Source organism: Sparassis crispa (assembly GCF_003851025.1).
Source record: "Sparassis crispa DNA, contig_000006F, whole genome shotgun sequence".
Classification (NCBI taxonomy): domain Eukaryota; kingdom Fungi; phylum Basidiomycota; class Agaricomycetes; order Polyporales; family Sparassidaceae; genus Sparassis; species Sparassis crispa.
Window position 1 is genome coordinate 1,873,045 of NW_020939753.1, and position 20,578 is coordinate 1,893,622.

Here is a 20,578-nt window from a genome sequence, read left to right on the forward strand (position 1 = left end):
TAGCTACGCTGTGCGCACACAAGTACAGGAAATGTATTCCGACGCGCGTACCACGAAATGAACATACTTACAACTGATGGACATACGAAGCAACTCTACAGACGCAACTGAGCGTCAGAAAGCAGTTCAAAGCGAAGTCCGGCAACAGGGTGGGTACACAAGGATGCTGCCAGCTTTTTCTCGAACATCTTGAGCATCTTGTGGGCCGAGTCCTCGGAAGGACCGTACCACAGCTCCGTGTTCTCTTTCTCATGCATCGTGAGCTTGCTGTAATAAAGCCAGCTAAAGGCAGCGAGCCCAATTCCCCTCCAAATGGCTTCGCAAGCATGTAGCGCCCCTGCCTTATAGAGATGTGTGATCAGAAAATCGGATTTTTCCTGGCAGCACCGGTCGTAATTGCTCGTGCACCAAGCGTCCAGCTGGGCATCCTGGTCAGTGCTGTAACTGCGCAAAAGGGCGAAGGGGAGCACGAATGACTTGAGGTCGTGGCGGTATAGGCGGGCGATCTTGCCACCATAGTAGCCCGGCGTCAGAAGATCCAACACCATGAAGGAGACCATTCCCATGCGCATTTTCCCAGCAGGCGTGCACTCTCCAGGTCCTTCATGAATGACTGCGAGGTTGAAGTTGTTCAGCATGCCACGCTGGATGTCTGGGTCGTACATGAGGTTGGATAGACTGATGTCGCCATGCTCGACACCGTGCAGCCAGAGTCGAAAATGACCTGCGCATGGGGTCTTCCAGTCAGGGTGATCCCAGCTGCGTATAGCGGACAAAACACTGACAACGATAGCAGTCTATCCACGCACGTACAAAAGGGACACCTTTCAAGTTCTCGATTGGTTCGAGCTTGCGCAGCAGGTGGCGTGGGCCGCTCACAGCGTTCCCCGCCTCCCTGCAGAGCACGCCAAGCAGCGAAATCATGTCGCGGATGGTCCCTGTAAAGTAAGCCACATCTCATGAATCCACCAGAAGAGGAATGTGCCCCCTGACGAGATCATCTCCATCGCTCTTCACCTCGATCACTTTCCAGCTGGTTGCAAAATGATAGGCCATTTGGACCCGCATCATCGCGGTGCGGCTTGTTTGTACTTACCCCAAATATAGTAGAATTTCCCTAGCCGAGCACAGCGCTACATCCAGAATCCACGCGCTTTGGCTGCGAGTGCTCAAATATGGGGAACTGTCAACATATTTCTCGAGATCAGAAAGCTCTTGTAGCTGTTATGTCTGTGCATATGAAAAATCTGATGTTGCAAGGGTCACTGGCATCAGTGAATGCACAATACGGCACATCCTGCAGCTCCGACTCTGGTGCAGCACTGGTGAAGTTGCATGAAACCTGGCTCAAGCTGGCAGACCATGCGAACTAATGTCATTGGAGGTAGCTGTATGTGAGTTCAGGTGAGCCATTATGCCCTTGATTGGCATGTAGTTTCCTTGTGAGTAGGAAAGCCGCAGCACCAGTCTCTCCGCACTGGCCTTGCTGGTGACTAGGAGGGGCGCCATGTCTCGTATTGTTTTCCGGGACATGTTCACGGTAGTATGGGTCGCCCATATGGCAGAGAATGGAAGACAGTATATGGCGTGTGCAGTATGACGGTCGACAGAATGGCGCAGAATATTCGTCGACTGCCTGGTGCTACAGAAGTGATGTGACACTCGGCAGAAAAATTACTATACTCGAAAGGCCGCCAGGTGGCGGCGGAACTTGCTCGGAGATGGGAGCGGACAGAATTGCCACAAAACAAATAGCGCACAACAACTGTGTAAAAAGGACACTTTCACTTTTGGGTCGGGAGAGCTTGCTCTCCGAGCAAGAATTTGGGGGTAAGTACAAACAAGCCACGCCACGATGATGCGGGTCCAAATGGCCTATCGTTAGTGTTGCCGAAGTTCAGTTCAGGACCAAGGTTCGAACCAGGCTCCTGCCCATCCGGCTCCAGGAGGTAGGGGCCCTTCCTAGAGTGCAGTGCGAAATCAGCCACACATCAACCACCGATCATGTGCAAGTTTCAAACTCCCCAATTCTAATCCTCCTTACCTCCCTACGCCAGCTGACAGAAAACATTGGTAAACAATGGAGCTCAGCATGTGGACACTCCCATTTGGCAGGCGCTCCACTGATCTTCAACTTGTCGCGTTCAGTGGCACATTGGTGGTGCACACTGACTATTTACACTGTGCTCAACAATAGTGAATATATCTTCTTGCTTTGACTCATGCTGAACATACACACCCTTGATGCTTTACTGAATGCCTTCAACTGCTATCAAACTATGGTCTGTTACAATACTCCTCAGTTATGGCACGTCTTTTCTTTTTCTTTTCTTCGTTCCCTTTACTTTACCAGACCATGTGATCCACCACGTGACTCATTGGAGTGCAACCTCCGATTCTCTACCCAGATGTCCAGAACCCCTAGTCTAGAGTTACACTAGATCCAACTCCGAACCTTCTTCTTATCACACATGCAAATCGTGCATGTATGCCTCATCTTTACCTCGTTCTGATACACAACTTGTTATTCCCCATTAGTACTGATTATCTCTCACAATCTTACTCAGCTTTCCCATACATATTACTTCCTCGCTGTTACCTTGCCCAGACATCATTTCACCTTATCTAGCCAATGAATGATCCCGTATTACTGCGTAGTACTGCGGATACCTTTTGTATAAGTAGTTGACCTCGTCGAGCTGGATCCCCATATCGACCTGGTTACCATTAAACCAGCTTTTCACTTACCTCTGACTGAGATCGACCGTTAGTAGCAGACAGCTACTGCGAGTCATAAGAACAAACTCTGATCGACCATCAGCGCGAGGACATCACCAGAAGTGTCTCTTGAATGGACTTGTGTCTTGGACTAAGACCTCGTCTTGTGATGACTTGACTTGACGCTCGTGTTTTGCTGCCGTGTAACACGGTCTGTGAAGTTCTAGTTGTTCTATTGACTCATCCAGACTTTGAGGATCACCTCTTGCTCAAGAATGTCCTGCAGAACTCCACACAATTTCTATCAGCCCTTCTCTTCCATGATAGGATGGCAGTCTCAACTTGTCAATGGGCACACAATGCTATCAAGCACTATTACTTTACCGAAGTGCAACATCTCACTGCAAAGAAGCACAGCTTACACTTTAGTGCATTCCACACCAATTCCGAACAGATCCAAGACTTCTGCATCCAAGATATGGCCATGGACATGCAATGGCTCGCACCCAGTTTGTGGGATTTTGTAGGATTCTTGCTATCCAGGCAGGAAAGAGGTGAAACACTGTCTGCACCTGGTGAATTGTTGGAAGGCGATGCGGAAGATGATGATGAGGCAGACTATTGGGCAGCACTGGGGTTAGGTGATGTGATACAGTCCGATGAGGGGCAGATCAAGCAGTCAGCAGAGTCGCAAAGAGAGTGGCAGGCAAGAATCAACCTTGAGTGTCGGCAAGGGCTCAGAATGATTGTGAGTTCAAAATTTCCTAGTCAAGATGCTGGAATTGAATTCTCTGCATGAAAATAGAAGGCAGTGGTCATTATATCCGTAGTCCTGCATGCTCAGAACCAGCAATGCGATGCACTTCAAGCAATTATCGGGATTTTTCTGCATGCATGCAACACCCCCGATAAGTCATCAAGGCATTGGCGCACATGGGGATTTCTATCTCCCCAGACTCCATCAACAATGCTGTGAAATCTCTTTCAAGAGAAAGTGCTCAAGGAATTCGTACACTTGCACAGTCGCTCACGGCAACATATGCTTATGACAATTTTGATGTCAAGTTAAATACATTAACTCCGACAGTTGAGAAATCAACTGACAACCTGCTGCACCTTACGTCAGGACTGGTCTTTCAGTTGGACCATGGAGTAAAGAAGGAAGACTTACGATGTTCCCGAGAGCTTTGGGAGAAGTCTCTGCTCAACCTAGCATTGCGAGTATCTGGACAAAAGTTCGGGTTTGAAGATCTTCTCACACTGCATTCCGAGGCGGTGCATCTATCAGGTCTAACACGCTGAGGTCAATTTAATGCATGGAAATTCCTTTCAATACGATCTGGTTCATCATGGGCCTGAATACTTTCATCAGTTTCGAGCGGCTCTACCTCTTCCTGAATCTGTGGAGTTAATACCTGTCAAAATGCTACAATATCTGCCTGCACATGCAATGGATATCAATCAGTCAGGGGTGGATGAAAACATCAAGGCCATAGAAAACCTCTTACTTAACCAAGGAGGTGTGGGTGATCCAACCGATCCAGAATGTCAAAAATTTGGTGATGGCGATCTTGTAGACTTGACAGACTATGTTGTTCTGATCCACGGTGACTTGGGAACCTGTGAACGAGTTCAGTCTGTTGTGAAGACTCGCTCACTGGAATCTACCAACTAGTGACAGTGCCAGTTTGTGGTCTTTGTTCTTGGTTTGTTCCACTTCAAGATGGCAGCTGCGGATGCTATATGGCACATCGGGATCGAACTGTGGGCATCTCATCATGACGAGAATAGTCTGATGGCTTATATAGGCAAATTGTGACCAAAAGAAACAGGAAAGATTGGCACTAATCTAAAATTCTGACAGATGCATGAGGTAATTGGACATGCTGGCACAGTTCTGCGACTTGATTGCTGGCGAGTTGAGGCTACAAAATTGAACAATAAAATCAAGAGTCTGCCAGATTTTGTGGAGACAAAGCCTACCCTTCAGAACCTTCAGAAACTTGCAAATTCATTGGCATGTGATCATGTAGCAGGTGAAAACACCAACATCTTCACATTACGCTGCTGCTCACAGGCCATACAGGATCAGAAGCATGAGAACACACTCTTGCTTCACCAGTATCTTCTGCTGTATGAAGAACTTGCATACACCATGAATGCAGGTGATATTGGTCGGGTTGAAACACTATTTCCACCATGGATTGCACTATTTAAAGCAACTGGAAAGCATAAGTATGCAAATCAGATGATCAAATTCCTGACTGACGTGAACTTCGTGTATCCGAAAGAATTAAGGCATGCAGTTCATTACAATATCTTGGTTAACCCAACATGAAAACCAGATCAATTTCGAGCAGTTGATTGGTTAGTAGAACTTGGGAACCTATACACAAAGGTGTGTTAGTTAGCTAGACACCTTCTGTAACCATGTACTGTGAATGCTGAACTTCTGTTTGATGGTAGGACACTTACAGTGGAGAAGGCTCAAACTACACAAAAGATCGAATTTTAACAGAGTCACCTAACATCTTGGTGTATCGCAGTTGCATGTGCAACATTGAGTGGAACCTTCACCTGAATAGTCTAACGTGGGCACATGCTACAAAAGACATGTTCAAAACATTCAAGTCACTGGGAATCTATATGCAGGAACAAGCGGTCAATGAACATCACCCTGGTCGGATAGCAGTATTTACCATCAAAGACTTTGTTTCGGAGGGTATCGAGCTGCTATTCAATGGTACTGCAGAACGTGAGACAGAGAAGATAGAAAGTGGAGTGGAACATGCAAGCGCGGAAGATCTAAGTGTAGAAGCACCTCTGTAGCTACAAATTTGGTCTATTCAATTGTTCTTACTAAAACGGCACAGTAGGAGCCCATCCATAAAATGTAGCAGGTGGAATAGGAGCAAGAATGCCAGACTGAGTGATAGCATTGGATTGAATGACAGCATGTGCACTTGATGAAGGCGTGTAATATGCACTGTCAATTGATGTCGGTTCATTTTCCTTGGCTGCAGGCAACTGAATTAATCCTGCAATCACCTGTGCTGGTGGTGAGGCATTTGTTGAAATTGCTGCAGCATGTTCATGACTTTCTGGATGCCGAGGACATTTTTGACTCTTCCTGCATGAGGAGTTAGAATTGAAGTCTGACAAGTGTGAACATCAACGTACGGTTGTGCCCAACAGTGCTGCATGCTCCACATTTATAACATCTCATCATAGGAGTATGGACTATCATGGTAAACACTGAAGGATTTTGAGCGGCTGTGTTCTGTGCTTCCATATGAGGCTGAAGTGGCACCGACACAAACGGGGTGTTGGGAGGATAGTACCTTAAAAAAGGATGAGACCCAGGGCCAGAAAAGTCTCGACATTATAACGTACTTGTGTATAATCTTCAGCACCACATCACCATAGTCATGGACCTTCCTCCATTTTGTCTCCCTTGCAATATCCTCCACTGTTATGATCTTCTGAGCATGAGCACAATCAATGAGACGCTGCAAAGCACCATCAGGTAAAACTATGGCTGGACCTAAGTTCTTGAGTGTTGCTTCTCCAAAGCGATCTCCAGTCAGTGGACATAGTGTAGATTTTTTCAACACATGAGGCATGGACTGTGGGAATGTGGTTCACTGAGACTAACAAGTCTGCAAAACAATCTGTGAAGTGCGCAGGTGTACAAAGAGCACAACAGATGGTGGACTTGACTGCAGCACATCGCATGCACCCTCCTGGTAAGTCAGGACGACACAACTGATGGTCAGATTCTGATCAGGTAAACAGTTAGTACTCACAGTCCACATGTAAGTGTGCAACTTTGTGCTTACCTGTCTTGTCATTTGAATAGTAGGCCATCATAGGAATTCTATAGCATTTGAATGGTCATGTTGCAGCATTGATAAATTTATCCAGCTCCAGTGGAATATCGGCATCTGAAGGCTTTTTCGATGAAACATGCGCACTTGCCTTTGTCACCCTCTCCACCTGCAGATATTCGGCACGCAAGCTGTCAATGTACTCTTGTGTCTTGTTATGTGGCGAATCCTCTGTCTCTGTCATTATCGGCTCTACAACAGTAAAGTTACTGTCTGCGCATTCAGGTTCATGATGCCCAGGAGTACTACGGACTGCTATTTGGGCAGCTTTCATATTGCATTGCATCAGCTCATTCACCTTTTATTTTAAAGCTGCTGTTGTTTTGGTCCTTTCCTTACCTTTCGCCTTCAAATGCTCCTTAGATCAAGATACTTTGATTCAACCAGCAGGATCGTGATTGCCTGGAGAGAGAGATTGCATGCAGCACACCCGAAATGCTGCCACAGTGTGTTCATGTCGCACGACATCCTCCATTGGACTATGATCTCAATGTCAGCAATATTGACACCCTTGTGCATTCCAATGAGCCGTATTTCATTGGTATCAGTGAAATACACTCACCATACCGAATGAATCAGTACTGTACAATCCGTACAGGTCACTCTTCCTACAGTTGCCCAGTGCTTCATCTTTGAAAGTCTCAGTTATGCGGGAATTGAACCAAACTATATTGTTGCGATGTTCAAGAGGTAGTCACACCCGAAGTTTGTCAGCCACTTTTATTGACTCGTCAATGTTGTCAAAGAAGACTAGAAATTTCGGGATGCGATCTCCAGGCTTCCAGTTAGGAGGAATAAGGAATGCCAGGTCATCAAAACTGTTGAGAGGGTGACAGATCTTGCGCACGACTAGGTGCACATTCAGGCAGTCATTTGAGCGTCGGATGACTGTGCAGTGGGCGAGTTGAATTTGAAGAGGGCACATGACATCCACATGGATAGGATCGGGTAGAGTCACTGAAGCCAGGAGGAATGGCACATGTGAGAGCAAGAATCACAGTCGATGTGTATCCTTGTACTCGGGGCGAAAGCTGCTCCAAATTTTTATGCAGTGTGTTTCATCTCATACAATGCTGATTAGACGTGAAACAAACTGTGGCTTTTTCCATAACTTCTCAAATTCACCACCATCTTTCATGAGCTCCTCGAGATTTGCCACTATGGCTTAGTGCTTGCCGTCTTCAATTTCCTGTGCGCTCGATTCAGTGAAGTTCAAGTATCCATCAATATATAACACTTTACCTGAAATAATTGTGCAGTAGCAGTCTCCGCTCTCACGGCAACTGCACTAATTCTCAGCACTGTGAGCTCGGCTTCATTCTAAGTTCTGAGGACATTCAATGGAGCGACAACGATCTGAATGCCATCTTTGTGAAATAATAATGGCATCCAGAACGTTAGCGTCTTCCCGGATCCAGTAGGTGCGACGCATATCACATTTTTCTCACCCTTCAAAACTTCCTGCACAACTCGGGCTTGCCATAGACATGGTTGACGCTTCAGATGCTGCAAAGTTTTGCTCCAGATGTCATCCAAGGAAGGGAGAGGTGGTTTATCGCCAGATGCCCTCAGTAAGCTTGAGTCCAGGATGCGATGAAGGTGGTGGTGTGGCCAGGAAGAACTAAACGCATAAATGCATCTGACGCATTGAAAATCGGCAGAGCACCTGCCAAACGGAGGCGTCCACGTGCCGAGCTCCATTGTTTACCAATGTTTTCTGCCAGCCGGTGTAGGGAGGTAAGGGGGATTAGAATTGGGGAGTCTGAAACTTGCACATGATCAGTGGCTAATGTGTGGCTAATTTCGTGCTGCACTCTAGGAAGGGCCCCTACCTCCCAGAGCCGGATGAGCAGGAGCCTAGGTTCGAACCCTGAACCTTTGAACTGAACTCAGGTTCAGTTCTGGTTCTAGTTCTGGTTCAGCCTCTGCTGGGTAGGTTCGGTTCAAGCATGAACTGGTTCAAACCTTATAGGCTAGAACTCATTAGAAAGACCAAATATATGGGTGACCTTATTGACTTTGAAAGTTGTCAATGCAACTAAAGACTGCAAAATGATATAGAAAGTACATGTGCTGACTATAGTCTCTTATATTCTGCCGAAATTGCAGAAACCTACCCTGTGTGGCATATCTTATGTAATACTCAATTATGGTCAAATATGAGATTACCATTTTACACATTTCACTAGAGCATTTTGATTGGTGGGTAATGCACCAACAATACTAATAAGCATGTAGAGTAAAGGTGGGAGGCCCTCATTGTCCTTAGAATTGCTAAATTGAAAAACCTCAGGTTCAAAGGTTCGAACTGATTCCGAACCTACAGTTCAGGCTTGGTTCTGGTTCGGCGAGTTCACTGTAGGTTCAGGTTCAGGTTCGGAGAAAATGACGTCTGAACTGGACCGAACTGAACTTCAGCAATGCTACCTATCATTTTGCAACCAACTGTCAGTGCAGTTTGTACCTTTGCATTTAGTCCGATTCTCTCAGATCAAATCCCTCACTTCCCAACAGGGCTGCGAGCCCCCGCACTTTCTAACATGGTAGGTACAAAAAATATGCCTTTAAGCACTCTGTCTAACAGGCGAGAATGGGACTGAAAGAACATCAGGCAGCAGAGGTCCACACTCTCAGAAAAGTGGGGCCTAGCTACGCTGTGTGCACGTAAGTGCAGGAAACATACTGTATCATTATGACCACTCCGGCAGTCACGCATAACACAGCCCCCATCCTCGCCAGTATTTGGCCAGTGTCACAGTATTACTGGGCTTTGCGCTGCCTGACAGCGGCATGTCACACCAGTTTTCGGGCTTTCCGGGCCTCCTACACCCATTTTTCGCTGCCTGCACCACCATCAGGTCAACATGTCACACATCTCCGAGCCACCTGCCATGGCACCGGACTGAGACTTCTGGTCACATGTCACACTCGATGCACTAGAGTGGTCGTAATAATACAGTACTTGTGAGAAGTTGGCGCTGCATCTGCACGCCAATTCCGATTTCACTTAGTAGTGTACATGTAGATTGTGAGTGTTCAATGTAGATTGTGTGTGTTTGATGTAAAGACAATATATATATATATATATATATATATATATATAAAGGCAGTGTCATGCACCAAAAGTGTTTGGCTTGTGAACACGTAACCACCAGTGAAGTGCTCAACGAAGAAGTCATGTGACTAAGATGGAATCCGAGAACGTTGGCCGAATGTGTCACCTGACGCTCACATTATGCTATTGGATGGGAAAAACTCGGAAAGTGTGTTCTCCCTACTTCTTCCTGCTCGCTTTATGCTATTGGACATGGAGGTCCTAAGAGTTTTGTCTTCCCTGTTTCTCCCTGCTCACTTTATGCTATTGGACATGAAGGTCCTAAGACATTTTTCCTTCCTACTTTCCCCTTTGATCACATGATGCTCTTATTTTGCTATTGGCCAATTTGCCATGTAACACTACTATGTAATGGTCACAAAGGGTGACACCCGCGGGGTATAAAAGGACCCCCGAGGTGCCCCAACCCTCAGTCTTCTCTCTCCACTTATATCCCTATAAGTAAAAAGTTCTTCCTCTGCTTGTAGCTTACCCTACAAGTGATAAACTAAAAGAATAGGAGTTCATTCCACTCCTCCCTGTAACTTGTTACTCGTAATCAGAAGAATCCTGATGAAGTCAGTTCAGCGCAGGCAGTGAGTTGTTATGAACACAACTACTGTACTCTCATATAGTTTCTTTTGGGTAGTCTAGCTGTAACGTGCTGCTGTTGTATTGCGGGGCACAAGTACCAAGCGGTACTTGTGCCCTAATCTTATCTAATCTCATCATGTATTATGTAACTGTTGTGTACTGTTTGTATGCGCTCTGCATGTATCGAGCGCGCGTCGATGTGTTGAAGTCAGAGACTTTACACACCACGACCTTGATACACGCATGACGCTCCAGAATAGAGCTTGGTGCACTGTATCTGAGGTTCGGTGTGATAAGGTCTCGCCCCCCATTACACTTTTTTACAGTCCAATTCGCCCTGTGAAAAATTCTATTCGACAGCGAAGACCCCCATCAAGAAATCAAGAACCGTAACTTGCCACCCAATGACAAGTCAAGGCCCCAAAAACACATGAATAACATGCTCTCAGTCAAGACAGGCAGAGCACGCAACTCTGGCAGATGTGGCCGAGAGCACACCCCATGATGGCATGCACATGGACACTGGCACACCAGCCCCAGAAATAACGGACCATGAGCAATAACTGGCATCACCAGCCCCACGATCCCCTACACTGTCGTATGTCGAACCTCCACGCTCAACACAAGGAGGCCGAACGGACAAGCAGTGGTGGGAATCCACCTCCGACCATAACGTCAGAACACTGGTGAGATCCACTGGATCTCACCAGGCCAGCGAAGAAACAGAAACGACGAGAATGGGAAGACACCACGACATTCTTCACATTACTCAGAGATTTCCATCCCCGGCCCTGCCAGCGCAACCGACGTCTTCCTTAGCGGACAAAATACGTCACACTAAGGATAGAGCCCCAGAAAGCACTGCAAGCACGAGCTCGTCAGAATGCGTGCGCAGAGAGAGAGCCCAAGAGGCACTCCAGTGGGCTCGAGAAGAGGCAAACTGCGAACTCGACGCATTGCAAGAAAAGCAAGAACACGAGATGCAGGCCATTCGTGAGGCACTCGAACAGACTCGCCAAGCACAGAACGAGCGGTTTGAAAGGATAATGGACAAACTCAAAAATTCCTCAGGAGACAAAGTTGACCCAATGGATCAACCTGTCCCCTCGGGAATGAGGAACTCCATCGAGGAGATAGCGGTAGAGCGAGGATTATACCCCTCAGAGGTCGAGGACCCAACCGCAGGTGCTCCCGATATAATTATCGAGAGCGCGTACCATTGGTTGGCCCGGCCACAGCAAGAGGGAGAGCTGGACGAGGATTACAATCGAAGGGTGTTAATATACACCAGATACTTGGACAAGATGGCCTCAGAGTCCGAAAGGGCGTTGAGGGCATTCACATTTTCCTTGCGGCACCGGTCATAATCGCTCGTGCATCAAGTGTCCAGCTGGGCATCTTGGTCGGGGCTGTAATTGCGCAAGAGGACGAAGGGGAGCACCCACACGAACGACTCGAGGTCGTGGCGGTACAGGCGGGCGATCTTGCCGCCATAGTAGCCCGGCATCAGGAGATCTAACGCCATGAAGGGGACGGTCCCCGTGCGCATTTTCCCAGCAGGCTCACGCTCTTCTTCAGATCCTTCGCGAACGACTGCGAGGTCGAAGTCATTAAGTACGCTGCGTTGGGTGTCCGGATCGTACATGAGGTTGTGTAGACTGATGTCACCATGCTCGACGCCGTGCGGCCAGAGTCGGAAATGACCTGCGCATGGCGGTCTTCCAATCAGGGTGATTCCAGCTATGCAGTGGGACAAAACACTTGCAACGATAGCGGTCTATCCACGCGCGTACAAAAAGGACACCCTGCAAGTTCTCGATCGGTTCAAGCTTGCGCAACAGGATGACGCGGAGGATGCGCGGGCCGCTCACCACGTTCCCTCCTTCGCCGAGTAGCGAAATGTCGTCGCGAATGGTCCCCGTGGAGTAAGCCAAATCTTGCGAGTCCACTAGAAAAGGAACATGCCCCCTGACGAGATCGTCTCCTTCGCTCTTCGCTTCGAGATCGCTTTCAGTATGTCGACTTCGCTCCTCCGCTCCATCTCCGGCCAGTAGATCTTCATCACCAGCTCTTCTCCATGCGGAACTCCCCGCTTGGCTTTGTACATGCTCGTACCTCGGCCGGGCAAGCTGTAGCGGTCATATACAGGCTCCGACCTAGCGACCGATACCTTTGTGCCTGCGCTGCAAGTGAACGGGAAGTCCTCACGGTCGTGATGTGGATGCTCCCCAGCCACATATTTGCCTGCAGAGCTGATTATCCTTCGGTGATGTTTCTCAGCTTCGTTCACGAGGCGCGTCTCGATGCCCCCATCCTGCAATGTGAAGCGCTGGAAGACGGCGAGGAGGACGAGGAAATAGGGAAGGTCCGCAACAAAGTCGACCCCGCTGGACTGGATTGCGCCCTGTCGGTCATACCACCAAACCCACACACAGTTATCTGCACACCACTCGTGTTAGCGATGGCGGCGGACGGCATGGGCGGAGAGACTTGCCGATAATCGAGAGGTTGATCGCGTGAGTGGCGTAGGGGCCGCGCGTCAGCATTTCTGCGCCATAGATACCACACTGGACGATAGGAGGATGCTCCTTCTCGCCCTCCACTTTGGGCTTCGTAGACATGCTGCCACCCGATTGATCGGGAGATTGACGTTTGGTAGTGGATTCCGGTGCTGGGTCTGTGCCGTGGTTCCTAGGGGATCTCCGTGCTGGATAACACTATGAGTAACATGATGACGCGCATGGCCATGAATGCACGCGATGCGTTGGGAGAGTCCGTCGACGCAGTACCGGTGTACTTCCTTGGCACACTCGACGCAGTACCAGTGTACTTCCTTGGCGAATTAAGATGCCGAGATGACGATGAGCTCGGCCCAACCACGGCAAAATCCTTTCGCCACACCCCATCCTCATTAGGGCATTCTCGATCCAAATTGGAGAGAGGTGTGACGCTTGACGTGAACGTATCGGTGTACTCGTGCGGAAGTGCACCCGATGGATCCTTGTGATGACGTTTAAATTCTTGGCATGAAAGACAATCTGCCCAGTGAAAACTCTCGTATGGGTTTTCCAGCGCGACCTCGAATGCCAAATCATCTCAGTGCATGCCGGGGACACGTGCGGAGTCCCCGGCCGCCCGGAAAGCAGACCCGTGTGCGACCAACACGACGTCCGGACGGCGCAAGGTCTTGAGGCCACCATGTATCCCGGTGAGCGCCTTGGGGTCATTTCTATGAAACATGATATCCAGATCCTCGTTCTTGTCGATCTCGCGTAACAATGGGAGCGAGCACTCCTTCATCTCCTCCAAAGCGTGATTGAAGGTATTCACGAAGGGAGCATAGTAATCCTCCGCACGAGTGCAGGGTTTCGCGCTGCACAAACACGGTCAGCGGCACGGCACGGCAGTGCAGACCCATGGACGAGATGCTCACTACTCTGCGAGCAGCCTCCTGACCTTGCTCTGGTATGGTGGTGAGTCATTGCAAACCTTCATCACCGCTTTGAGACATTCATGCAAAAGCTCGTCATCGTTAGGTGAGGAATCGCCTGCACATCTGAGCGTAGCAGGACTTTGAGTAATATGCGGAAGTCACACTGCGCATGAAGCTGGATATCGGATCCAATCCAGTATGAAACTGCACCCACACTGCCCGAGATGGAATCGATTCAGAGATGCCTGGCGAGCATGTTGATATGAATGCAGTCAATAAGACATACGTTAGTGAGGCCGGGCTCTCGCTGACCGCAGTGGAGGCAGAGCCCGTCCCTTGCCCAGGTGTACTTTTCACCGTAGCGGTGGGAGCTGCAGTTTTAGGAGGCGTAACGGGGGCAGGAGGGAGGCTAGAATGAGAATGTGAAGCACCACTGGCCATCCTGAAGCCAAGGTGGAGTTCACTGGCAGTCGGTAGTTCAGATTCAAGCTAATACCCACGCGCGGGCCGGTCCCCCCGTTACGCGCCAGTGGTGTGCATACCCGGTCTCGAGATCGATCGCGGTCCCGATTACTACGGTTGCTCAAAATGGAGCGCGGCGGACGGGATATATGCTATGCCGAACGCGCGCCACAGTCCATTCTGCACCTTGCAAGTACTCGGCGATAGCAGATGTCGCAAAGAGACAACGGAAAAAACCTGGGCCGGCATCGCGGCACAGGGTGTTCCCACTCGGAGGTCCGTGCGTGCGTCCAACTGCCGTTTTCCGCGTCCTTCTTGATCAACACGACTGCTGCTGACCGAGCTCACGTCGAAAAAATAAGTGGAGCGTGCAGGAGTTGGCCGATATCGGCATGCGTTCTCATATAGCGGGTGGCAGCGGGAAGCCTGCTTGGCCCCAGAGGTTTGTTCAGACGTCCTGCCATGTCGTCCGAATCCACCGCTGCACAGGAACCTGCAGCGGAGAACGCCGTCTCGCCAACGGCCGCTTCACCCACGTCCACGGTCCAAGCCCTCCCGTCCAGCTCACCGGCCGAGAGCTCTTATGTGCAGATCACGAAAGATTTCGGGTTTCTGCCCATCCCCCGCCACTTGCGCCACGATCCCGAGCACCCTGCCCATTTCGGGCTCCTCTTGAACGCGACCTTTGGCCTCGCGAGCACCTTCCGTGAGTCTCCACAGTATATGCGAGTTGCGTGCATGCTGATCGTCTGCAGTCGTTGCGAACATCTGGTGGTGCCAGCCCATCCTCAGTACGTCCTTTTACTCCAACGCAGCCTGTTCACCGATGTCGGCGGTCTCGCCCAGCCATGACTCGAATACGTGCGCACGTATGCTGCGTCGTAGCTGGCGGCGAGTCCGCCGTCAGCGTTGACAAGCCATTTAACGGCCCACCTGACCCGACGGCCTTCAGTCCAGCTCTCGCACTCGTTCAATGTCACCTACGACGAGGTCTCGCAAATCCCGACTCTGATCCAAGCAGGGTGAGCATATATATTCCGACCACCCCAATTCACCACACTCACGCTCGCACAGCTACGCCGTCTCCATGCTCACCATCTCCATCCTCGGCGACATCGTGCGGCGGCGCCCGATGCTGCTGCTGCTCATCTTCATCAGCGGCTCCCTCACGATCGGGCTCGCGGTCACCAACAGCCTCGTCGCGTTCGAGGTGCTCAGCTTCTTCGTCGGCATGGCGAGCGTCGCCCCGCAGGTCCTGATGCCGCTCGCGGCCGACCTCGCCCCGCCCGCGCGGCGCGCGTCCGCGCTCTCGATCGTGCTCGCCGGCCTGCTCTTCGGCGTGCTCCTCGCGCGCGTCCTCGCGGGCATCATCGGCCAGTACGCCCCCTGGCGCGTCGTGTACTACCTCGCCATCGCCGTGCAGTTCGCCGTGCTCCTCCTCCTCTACGGCGTCCTCCCGGACTACCCCGCGCGCAACAAGGGCGCGACCTACCTCGGGATCCTCGCCAGCCTGCTCAGGTTCCTCGCCACCGAGCCGCTGCTCGTGCAGGCCACGCTCTGCAACTTCCTCGCGAGCGCGTGCTTCAGCAATTTCTGGGTGCGTCGCGTTTTTGCGGCTGTGTTTACTGCGGCCGCTCGCTCATGCGTGCCGTGTGCCCCCGTCAGGTCACGCTGACATTCCTGCTCGGCGGGCCCCCCTACCACTACTCCACGTACGTCCCCCACCTCAGTGCCGCGCTCCGCCTTACCTGACCACCGCCCCCCGGGCAGGCTCGTGATCGGGCTCTTCGGGCTGGTGGGCATGTTCGGCGTAGCGATGGCGCCCGTGATCGGGCGGCTCATCGACGGGCTCATCCCGTGGTTCGCCGCCTTCGTCGCGGTGCTCGCTTTGCTCGTCTTCCAGGCGCTCGCCGTCGGCGCGGACGGCGTGCACATCGCCGCGGTCGTCCTCGTCTGCTTCGGGATCGACGTCTTCCGCCAGATGAACCAGGTCGCGCTCACGAGCGCCGTGTTCGGGCTCGACCCCAACGCGCGCTCGCGGCTCAACGCCGTCCTCATCATCGCCGTGAGCCCCCGTTCGGTTTTTGTCTGTACGCGCTGATGAGCTAAGGGCAGTTTTTTCTGGGGATGGTGATGGGCACGTCGGTCGGCACGCGCGTGTTCAACGAGTATGGATGGCGCCCCGCCGCCGCGCTCTCGCTCGGCTGGACGGGCCTCATGCTCGTCGTGATGCTCCTCCGGGGCCCGCACGTCCCGCGGCACACGTGGTTCGGGTACGCGGGCGGCTTCGAGGTGCGCAAGCGCATGCTCGCGCGCCGCGCGGAGGAGGAGGAAGGGGCGGGTGCGGACGGGGAGGAGCGCGAGAAGGGGAGCCCCCGCGGGAGCGTCGAGGGGGTCCCGGAGGAGGTGGCGGACGACGGCGTCGAGGAGGTTGGGCGCGAGAAGGACCCCGCCGCGCGGATGGTCTGAGCTTCGCGCACGACGTTTTGCGGGCACCGGCATGCCTTCGTTTATTTAGACCGCTGCGTGTTGCACCTTATACATACTGTATCCTATACACACCCGTAGATGGGGGACGTCGCCCCCCGCGCCGGAGCCTGAAGCTTGGGGGCGCGTAGATCGCCCGCATGTCCCGCATCGCGACCGGCGACCCGCCGTCCAGCGCGGCTGGCGAGGAACAGCGCGGCGCCCGCGACGTCCTCGGGCGCGCCGATGCGCTGGAGGGGCGTGGAGCGCTTGATCAGCTCGCCGGCGTGTGCGCCATCACTGCCAAAACGAGAAGCCGCGTGAGACGAGAGCGCACAATATAGAGGAGGTCTTGACGGCTCGGACTCACTCTTGCTCTCGAACGCGCCTGAACGAAGGGGGACGAGCAGCAGCGGGATGCGAAGACGGGACGCAAGGAAGGGCTGAGCGCACGCGATGGTGTTGCGCGTGATGCCCTCCCCAGCCCGAGCCGCGACCGGCGAAGTGCCAGCTCGGGTGGTGCAGCGCGGAGTACGCGTACGTCTCCAGCCTGGTGACCCACAGTCCGTTGACGGACCCAACGCACACGAGCTGAATCAGAAAAAAGCGGCGCCGAGCGTGTTTTGCGCACCCACGTTGATAAATCCGCGCCGGGTGCTTGAACACGGCGGCCGCGCGCAGGGCGGAGGAGGGGAAGACACGTCTGCGTGAGCGTGAACACCCGCTGCGTGTTGAGCGTGAGCAGCTCCGTGAACGCCGCGTCGTGCGCCAAACGTCCAGCGTCCAGCGTCCAGCCATCAGACTCCGCCCCGCTCCCGGCGAGAGAGCAAAGCAACCCACCGGGTACGCGTCCATCGTCGAGCCCCGTTGTTCACGAGGACGTGCAGCACCTCTTCGCGCGCGCACGAGCCGCTCGACCTCTTCGAGCTCCTGCAGGTCCGCGGGGAGGGCGACGCACCTCCCCGGGCCCAGCGCGTCGAGCTCCGTCGCGGTCTTGCGCAGAGCGCGCCGATACGTACACCTTCGCGACCCTGCACCTTCAGCGCTTCAGCCCCCCCCCAGTCTTAAACCGCCAAAGCTCTGCGGGGACGTACCCTGGCACCATTGCACACGAAGCCCGTCGCGATCTGCCCGCCGCCAGTCAGCAGAAGCACCGTGCGTGGTCAGGATATGAAGGCGGGCAACTGCACCATTTTGCCGATCCCCCGGCTGCCACCGGTGACCAGCTGCACGACCTTGCCAGAGACGTCGAACAGATTGGAGAGCTGGAAGGACGACGTGGTGGAATGCGGAGAGGGCGATCTGCAAGCGTGGTCGTAGCGCCGAATGGCTCGCGGCACGGTATAGTATATACTACTACCCCCCGCCTCATGTGATACCGTTTTTCTCGTCAATATCGCGGAGTGGATACACCACCACCTCTGCAGTAAGCACATTATGGCCGTGGCTCGGAACCATCCACATACTTCGGCGGACGGGAGGGTTCGACGTCGATCGCTCGCAATCCACGAATATCTCTCGCAGTGAGTAGCTCATCGGAAACAACTAGAACTGAATCTATACTAGAGCCCAGCTGTGCCGTAAGTATATCAACGTCAGCACAATATCGAGAAAAATCTCAAGGTCACTTCGGTTCCACCGCCTCCCCAGGGCATACTACCGCACCTTGAACATCTGCACCACCGCATCGCCAACCGCAGCAGCCTCGGACGGCTCCTGGACAACATAATGAATCTCGACATCCAGCTCCCGGCTATTCGTCGCGCTCTTCCGGCACTTGAACGTCCCCTGCACCGTCGTCCCTGCAACCAAACGATCAACCCCACAGCCCCGATCCCGAAAGCGCGCTGTGACAAGGCTCACCTTCGCTGACGGTCATAGGCTCCCGGAGCAAAAACAGCGTCTGCTTCCAGTGCGTCGACACCGACGCCGGGCCCGTGCTGAAGCTCGTGACCTTCGGGCGGCCCTTGCCCTTGAGCGGCTCGCCCATGCTGAGGCGCCGCGCGGTGTGCGCCCGCCCGCCGAGCGGCCACACCTCCGCGAGGAGTGGGTCGCCCTCGCGCGCGAGGTACACGTCCGTGTCCGGCGGGATCGGCTCGCCCGTGGCGGTGAAGAACACGTCAAAGTACAGCACGAACGCGTGGATCTTCGTGCGCCGCTCCGCCGTCGAGACCAGCGTGAACGGCGTCGAGAAGTCGAGCTGTCTCGAGATGACGTCTCCGAGGTAGAGGTCCTGAGGGGCCGCTCCGGTGAGACGGGGTTCGCGAGGGTGTAAAAGTGTAGAGAAGGCTCACCTTGATGGTGTACGCCTCGCTGTAGATCGTCTCTGGTCCTACGATATCGACGATGGCGTCCTCGTAGACGTCCCGGCCCATGGCGGACAAGTCAAAGCCTGCACAGCGATTAATGTAGTCGGAGGATTTCGTGTGCGGGAGGACGCACCGTATACATCGCTCCAGAATCCTACACGCTCTTTGAATATCTCGCCAGCCTCGCACAGAGCAAACATCATCTTACATTGGCTCGGCGCCATGACACCCCCAGGGCGCAAGAAGCGGTCCCGCGCACGCAAGACCGAGTCCAGCATCGACTCGTACAGGAGTGCGTAGCCCATCCACTCCGAGATGATGACGTCCACCTGCTCGATCCCATCCGGAAGAGTGATGTCCTCCACCTTCGCTTGAACGACACTGCGCAGGTCCGCTCAGCATGGAGAATCGGACGGAAATCTCTGCGACACGTACGTGATCGTATCTTCCAGACCGTTGTCCTTCACGATCCGCTCCGCTTTCTCCGCTATGTGAGATGCCTCGACAGAAATCACGCGTTTTGCCCCGGCTCGCGCGGCGAAGAGCGACAGTATACCCGAGCCGCACCCGACGTCCAGGACGACCGCATCTTTGAAGAGCTCCGGGCTGGACTGGATGAATTTCGCGTACGTCGCCGTGCGCACCTTGTCCTGGATCATCACGGCGTGTATATCTGCTCCGCGTCCGTCACTAACGGCATACAGATCTCAAAAGACGCCCACCTCACCATTCTCGGCGTAGCTCTGGAAGTAGTGCGAGTCGTCGTCGCGCAAGGGAACCGCGAGGCGCGTGCTCGAGGACGCCGCGGGCTCTTTCAGGGCCTCCGACATACCGGCGAGGTTGAGACGTTGGCCCACGAATTCGCGGTAGTCCGACAAGTCCTGTCTCGCTTGCTGCAGCTTCTTCTCCAGCGCTGCGATTCTGCGTAACGCGCCGGCCAGATCTGTAGGCGGACCGACTGCCTCGACGTCCTCTTCCCACTCTTCCTCTGACCAGTGTCCTGACTGGACTTCTGCAATGTATCGCTATTAGTAGGAATTCTGACAAGAGGGTGATCTACTTACGAAGGAGCGGATCGTCCTCGAGTGCTGGAATGAGATACTCATCAGAACACAAGAAGGGTTCATCGCCCCGCAGCGCAACTACCTCTGCCGGCGCGGGTTTCTGCGTTCCCTCCACATAAGCACGACATAAAACGCAGAGAACCGCGTCGACGCACCTCCTTTCGTATCCAATTGATCAGGCGTATTCGCTGGTACGAATCGAGGACTGCAACGGACAGGGGTCAAAAACACGATCCCGCACGAGCGGGGACGAACAAGCACGCACATAGCCGGGCAGTGATATCCTCCACATCGACCCCGTACACCAGCCTGTCGTGATTGAGCGCCTCCGCGACGGTCGTGAACGTCTTGTCCTGGTCGAAGAGCGACCTGCACGGGCGGTTGTCCACCGAGTCGGACACCCAGTCCTCCCAGGTGAGGTCTTCATCTTCTTCCTGCGACGAGCTGGAGTGCCCGTCTGACTCTGACCCGGACTCTGAGGGGTGGAGATGGTTTGCGGATAGACGGAGCGCCATGGTGCGAAACCCCCTCGGAGGATTTCTGGGGATCAG

At 53.0% G+C, this 20,578-nt stretch overlaps 8 protein-coding genes across 8 annotated transcripts; 3 read left to right on the forward strand and 5 right to left on the reverse strand.

The window, feature by feature from the left end:
* Positions 1-95: 95 nt before the first annotated feature.
* On the reverse strand, positions 96-924 carry SCP_0706520 (hypothetical protein; the record flags this gene model as incomplete). Its single annotated transcript, XM_027760577.1, has 2 exons — positions 96-724; positions 786-924. 2 exons carry the CDS (start codon positions 922-924, stop codon positions 96-98), a joined length of 768 nt encoding a protein of 255 aa, XP_027616378.1.
* A 10,349-nt stretch (positions 925-11,273) lies between these two features.
* SCP_0706530 (hypothetical protein) lies at positions 11,274-11,660 on the forward strand (the record flags this gene model as incomplete). Its single annotated transcript, XM_027760578.1, has 1 exon — positions 11,274-11,660. One exon carries the CDS (start codon positions 11,274-11,276, stop codon positions 11,658-11,660), a length of 387 nt encoding a protein of 128 aa, XP_027616379.1.
* Positions 11,661-11,671: 11 nt separating this feature from the next.
* On the reverse strand, positions 11,672-11,938 carry SCP_0706540 (hypothetical protein; the record flags this gene model as incomplete). The annotated part of the gene is made up of 1 exon (XM_027760579.1): positions 11,672-11,938. One exon carries the CDS (start codon positions 11,936-11,938, stop codon positions 11,672-11,674), a length of 267 nt encoding a protein of 88 aa, XP_027616380.1.
* Positions 11,939-12,035: 97 nt separating this feature from the next.
* SCP_0706550 (hypothetical protein) lies at positions 12,036-12,188 on the forward strand (the record flags this gene model as incomplete). Its single annotated transcript, XM_027760580.1, has 1 exon — positions 12,036-12,188. One exon carries the CDS (start codon positions 12,036-12,038, stop codon positions 12,186-12,188), a length of 153 nt encoding a protein of 50 aa, XP_027616381.1.
* A 53-nt stretch (positions 12,189-12,241) lies between these two features.
* Positions 12,242-12,914, reverse strand: SCP_0706560 (hypothetical protein; the record flags this gene model as incomplete). Its single annotated transcript, XM_027760581.1, has 2 exons — positions 12,242-12,732; positions 12,788-12,914. The coding sequence occupies 2 exons, from the start codon at positions 12,912-12,914 to the stop codon at positions 12,242-12,244; spliced, it is 618 nt and encodes a 205-aa protein (XP_027616382.1).
* A 475-nt stretch (positions 12,915-13,389) lies between these two features.
* SCP_0706570 (hypothetical protein) lies at positions 13,390-13,788 on the reverse strand (the record flags this gene model as incomplete). The annotated part of the gene is made up of 2 exons (XM_027760582.1): positions 13,390-13,666; positions 13,727-13,788. The coding sequence occupies 2 exons, from the start codon at positions 13,786-13,788 to the stop codon at positions 13,390-13,392; spliced, it is 339 nt and encodes a 112-aa protein (XP_027616383.1).
* An 862-nt stretch (positions 13,789-14,650) lies between these two features.
* On the forward strand, positions 14,651-16,657 carry SCP_0706580 (predicted protein; the record flags this gene model as incomplete). The annotated part of the gene is made up of 7 exons (XM_027760583.1): positions 14,651-14,894; positions 14,944-14,979; positions 15,141-15,210; positions 15,263-15,785; positions 15,854-15,900; positions 15,959-16,253; positions 16,304-16,657. The coding sequence occupies 7 exons, from the start codon at positions 14,651-14,653 to the stop codon at positions 16,655-16,657; spliced, it is 1,569 nt and encodes a 522-aa protein (XP_027616384.1).
* An 83-nt stretch (positions 16,658-16,740) lies between these two features.
* On the reverse strand, positions 16,741-20,542 carry SCP_0706590 (Ribosomal protein arginine N-methyltransferase rmt3; the record flags this gene model as incomplete). The annotated part of the gene is made up of 13 exons (XM_027760584.1): positions 16,741-16,954; positions 17,025-17,685; positions 17,749-17,781; positions 17,845-17,956; positions 18,320-18,456; positions 18,518-18,887; positions 18,949-19,046; positions 19,097-19,344; positions 19,399-19,636; positions 19,691-19,975; positions 20,028-20,127; positions 20,183-20,232; positions 20,293-20,542. The coding sequence occupies 13 exons, from the start codon at positions 20,540-20,542 to the stop codon at positions 16,741-16,743; spliced, it is 2,796 nt and encodes a 931-aa protein (XP_027616385.1).
* Positions 20,543-20,578: the final 36 nt, after the last annotated feature.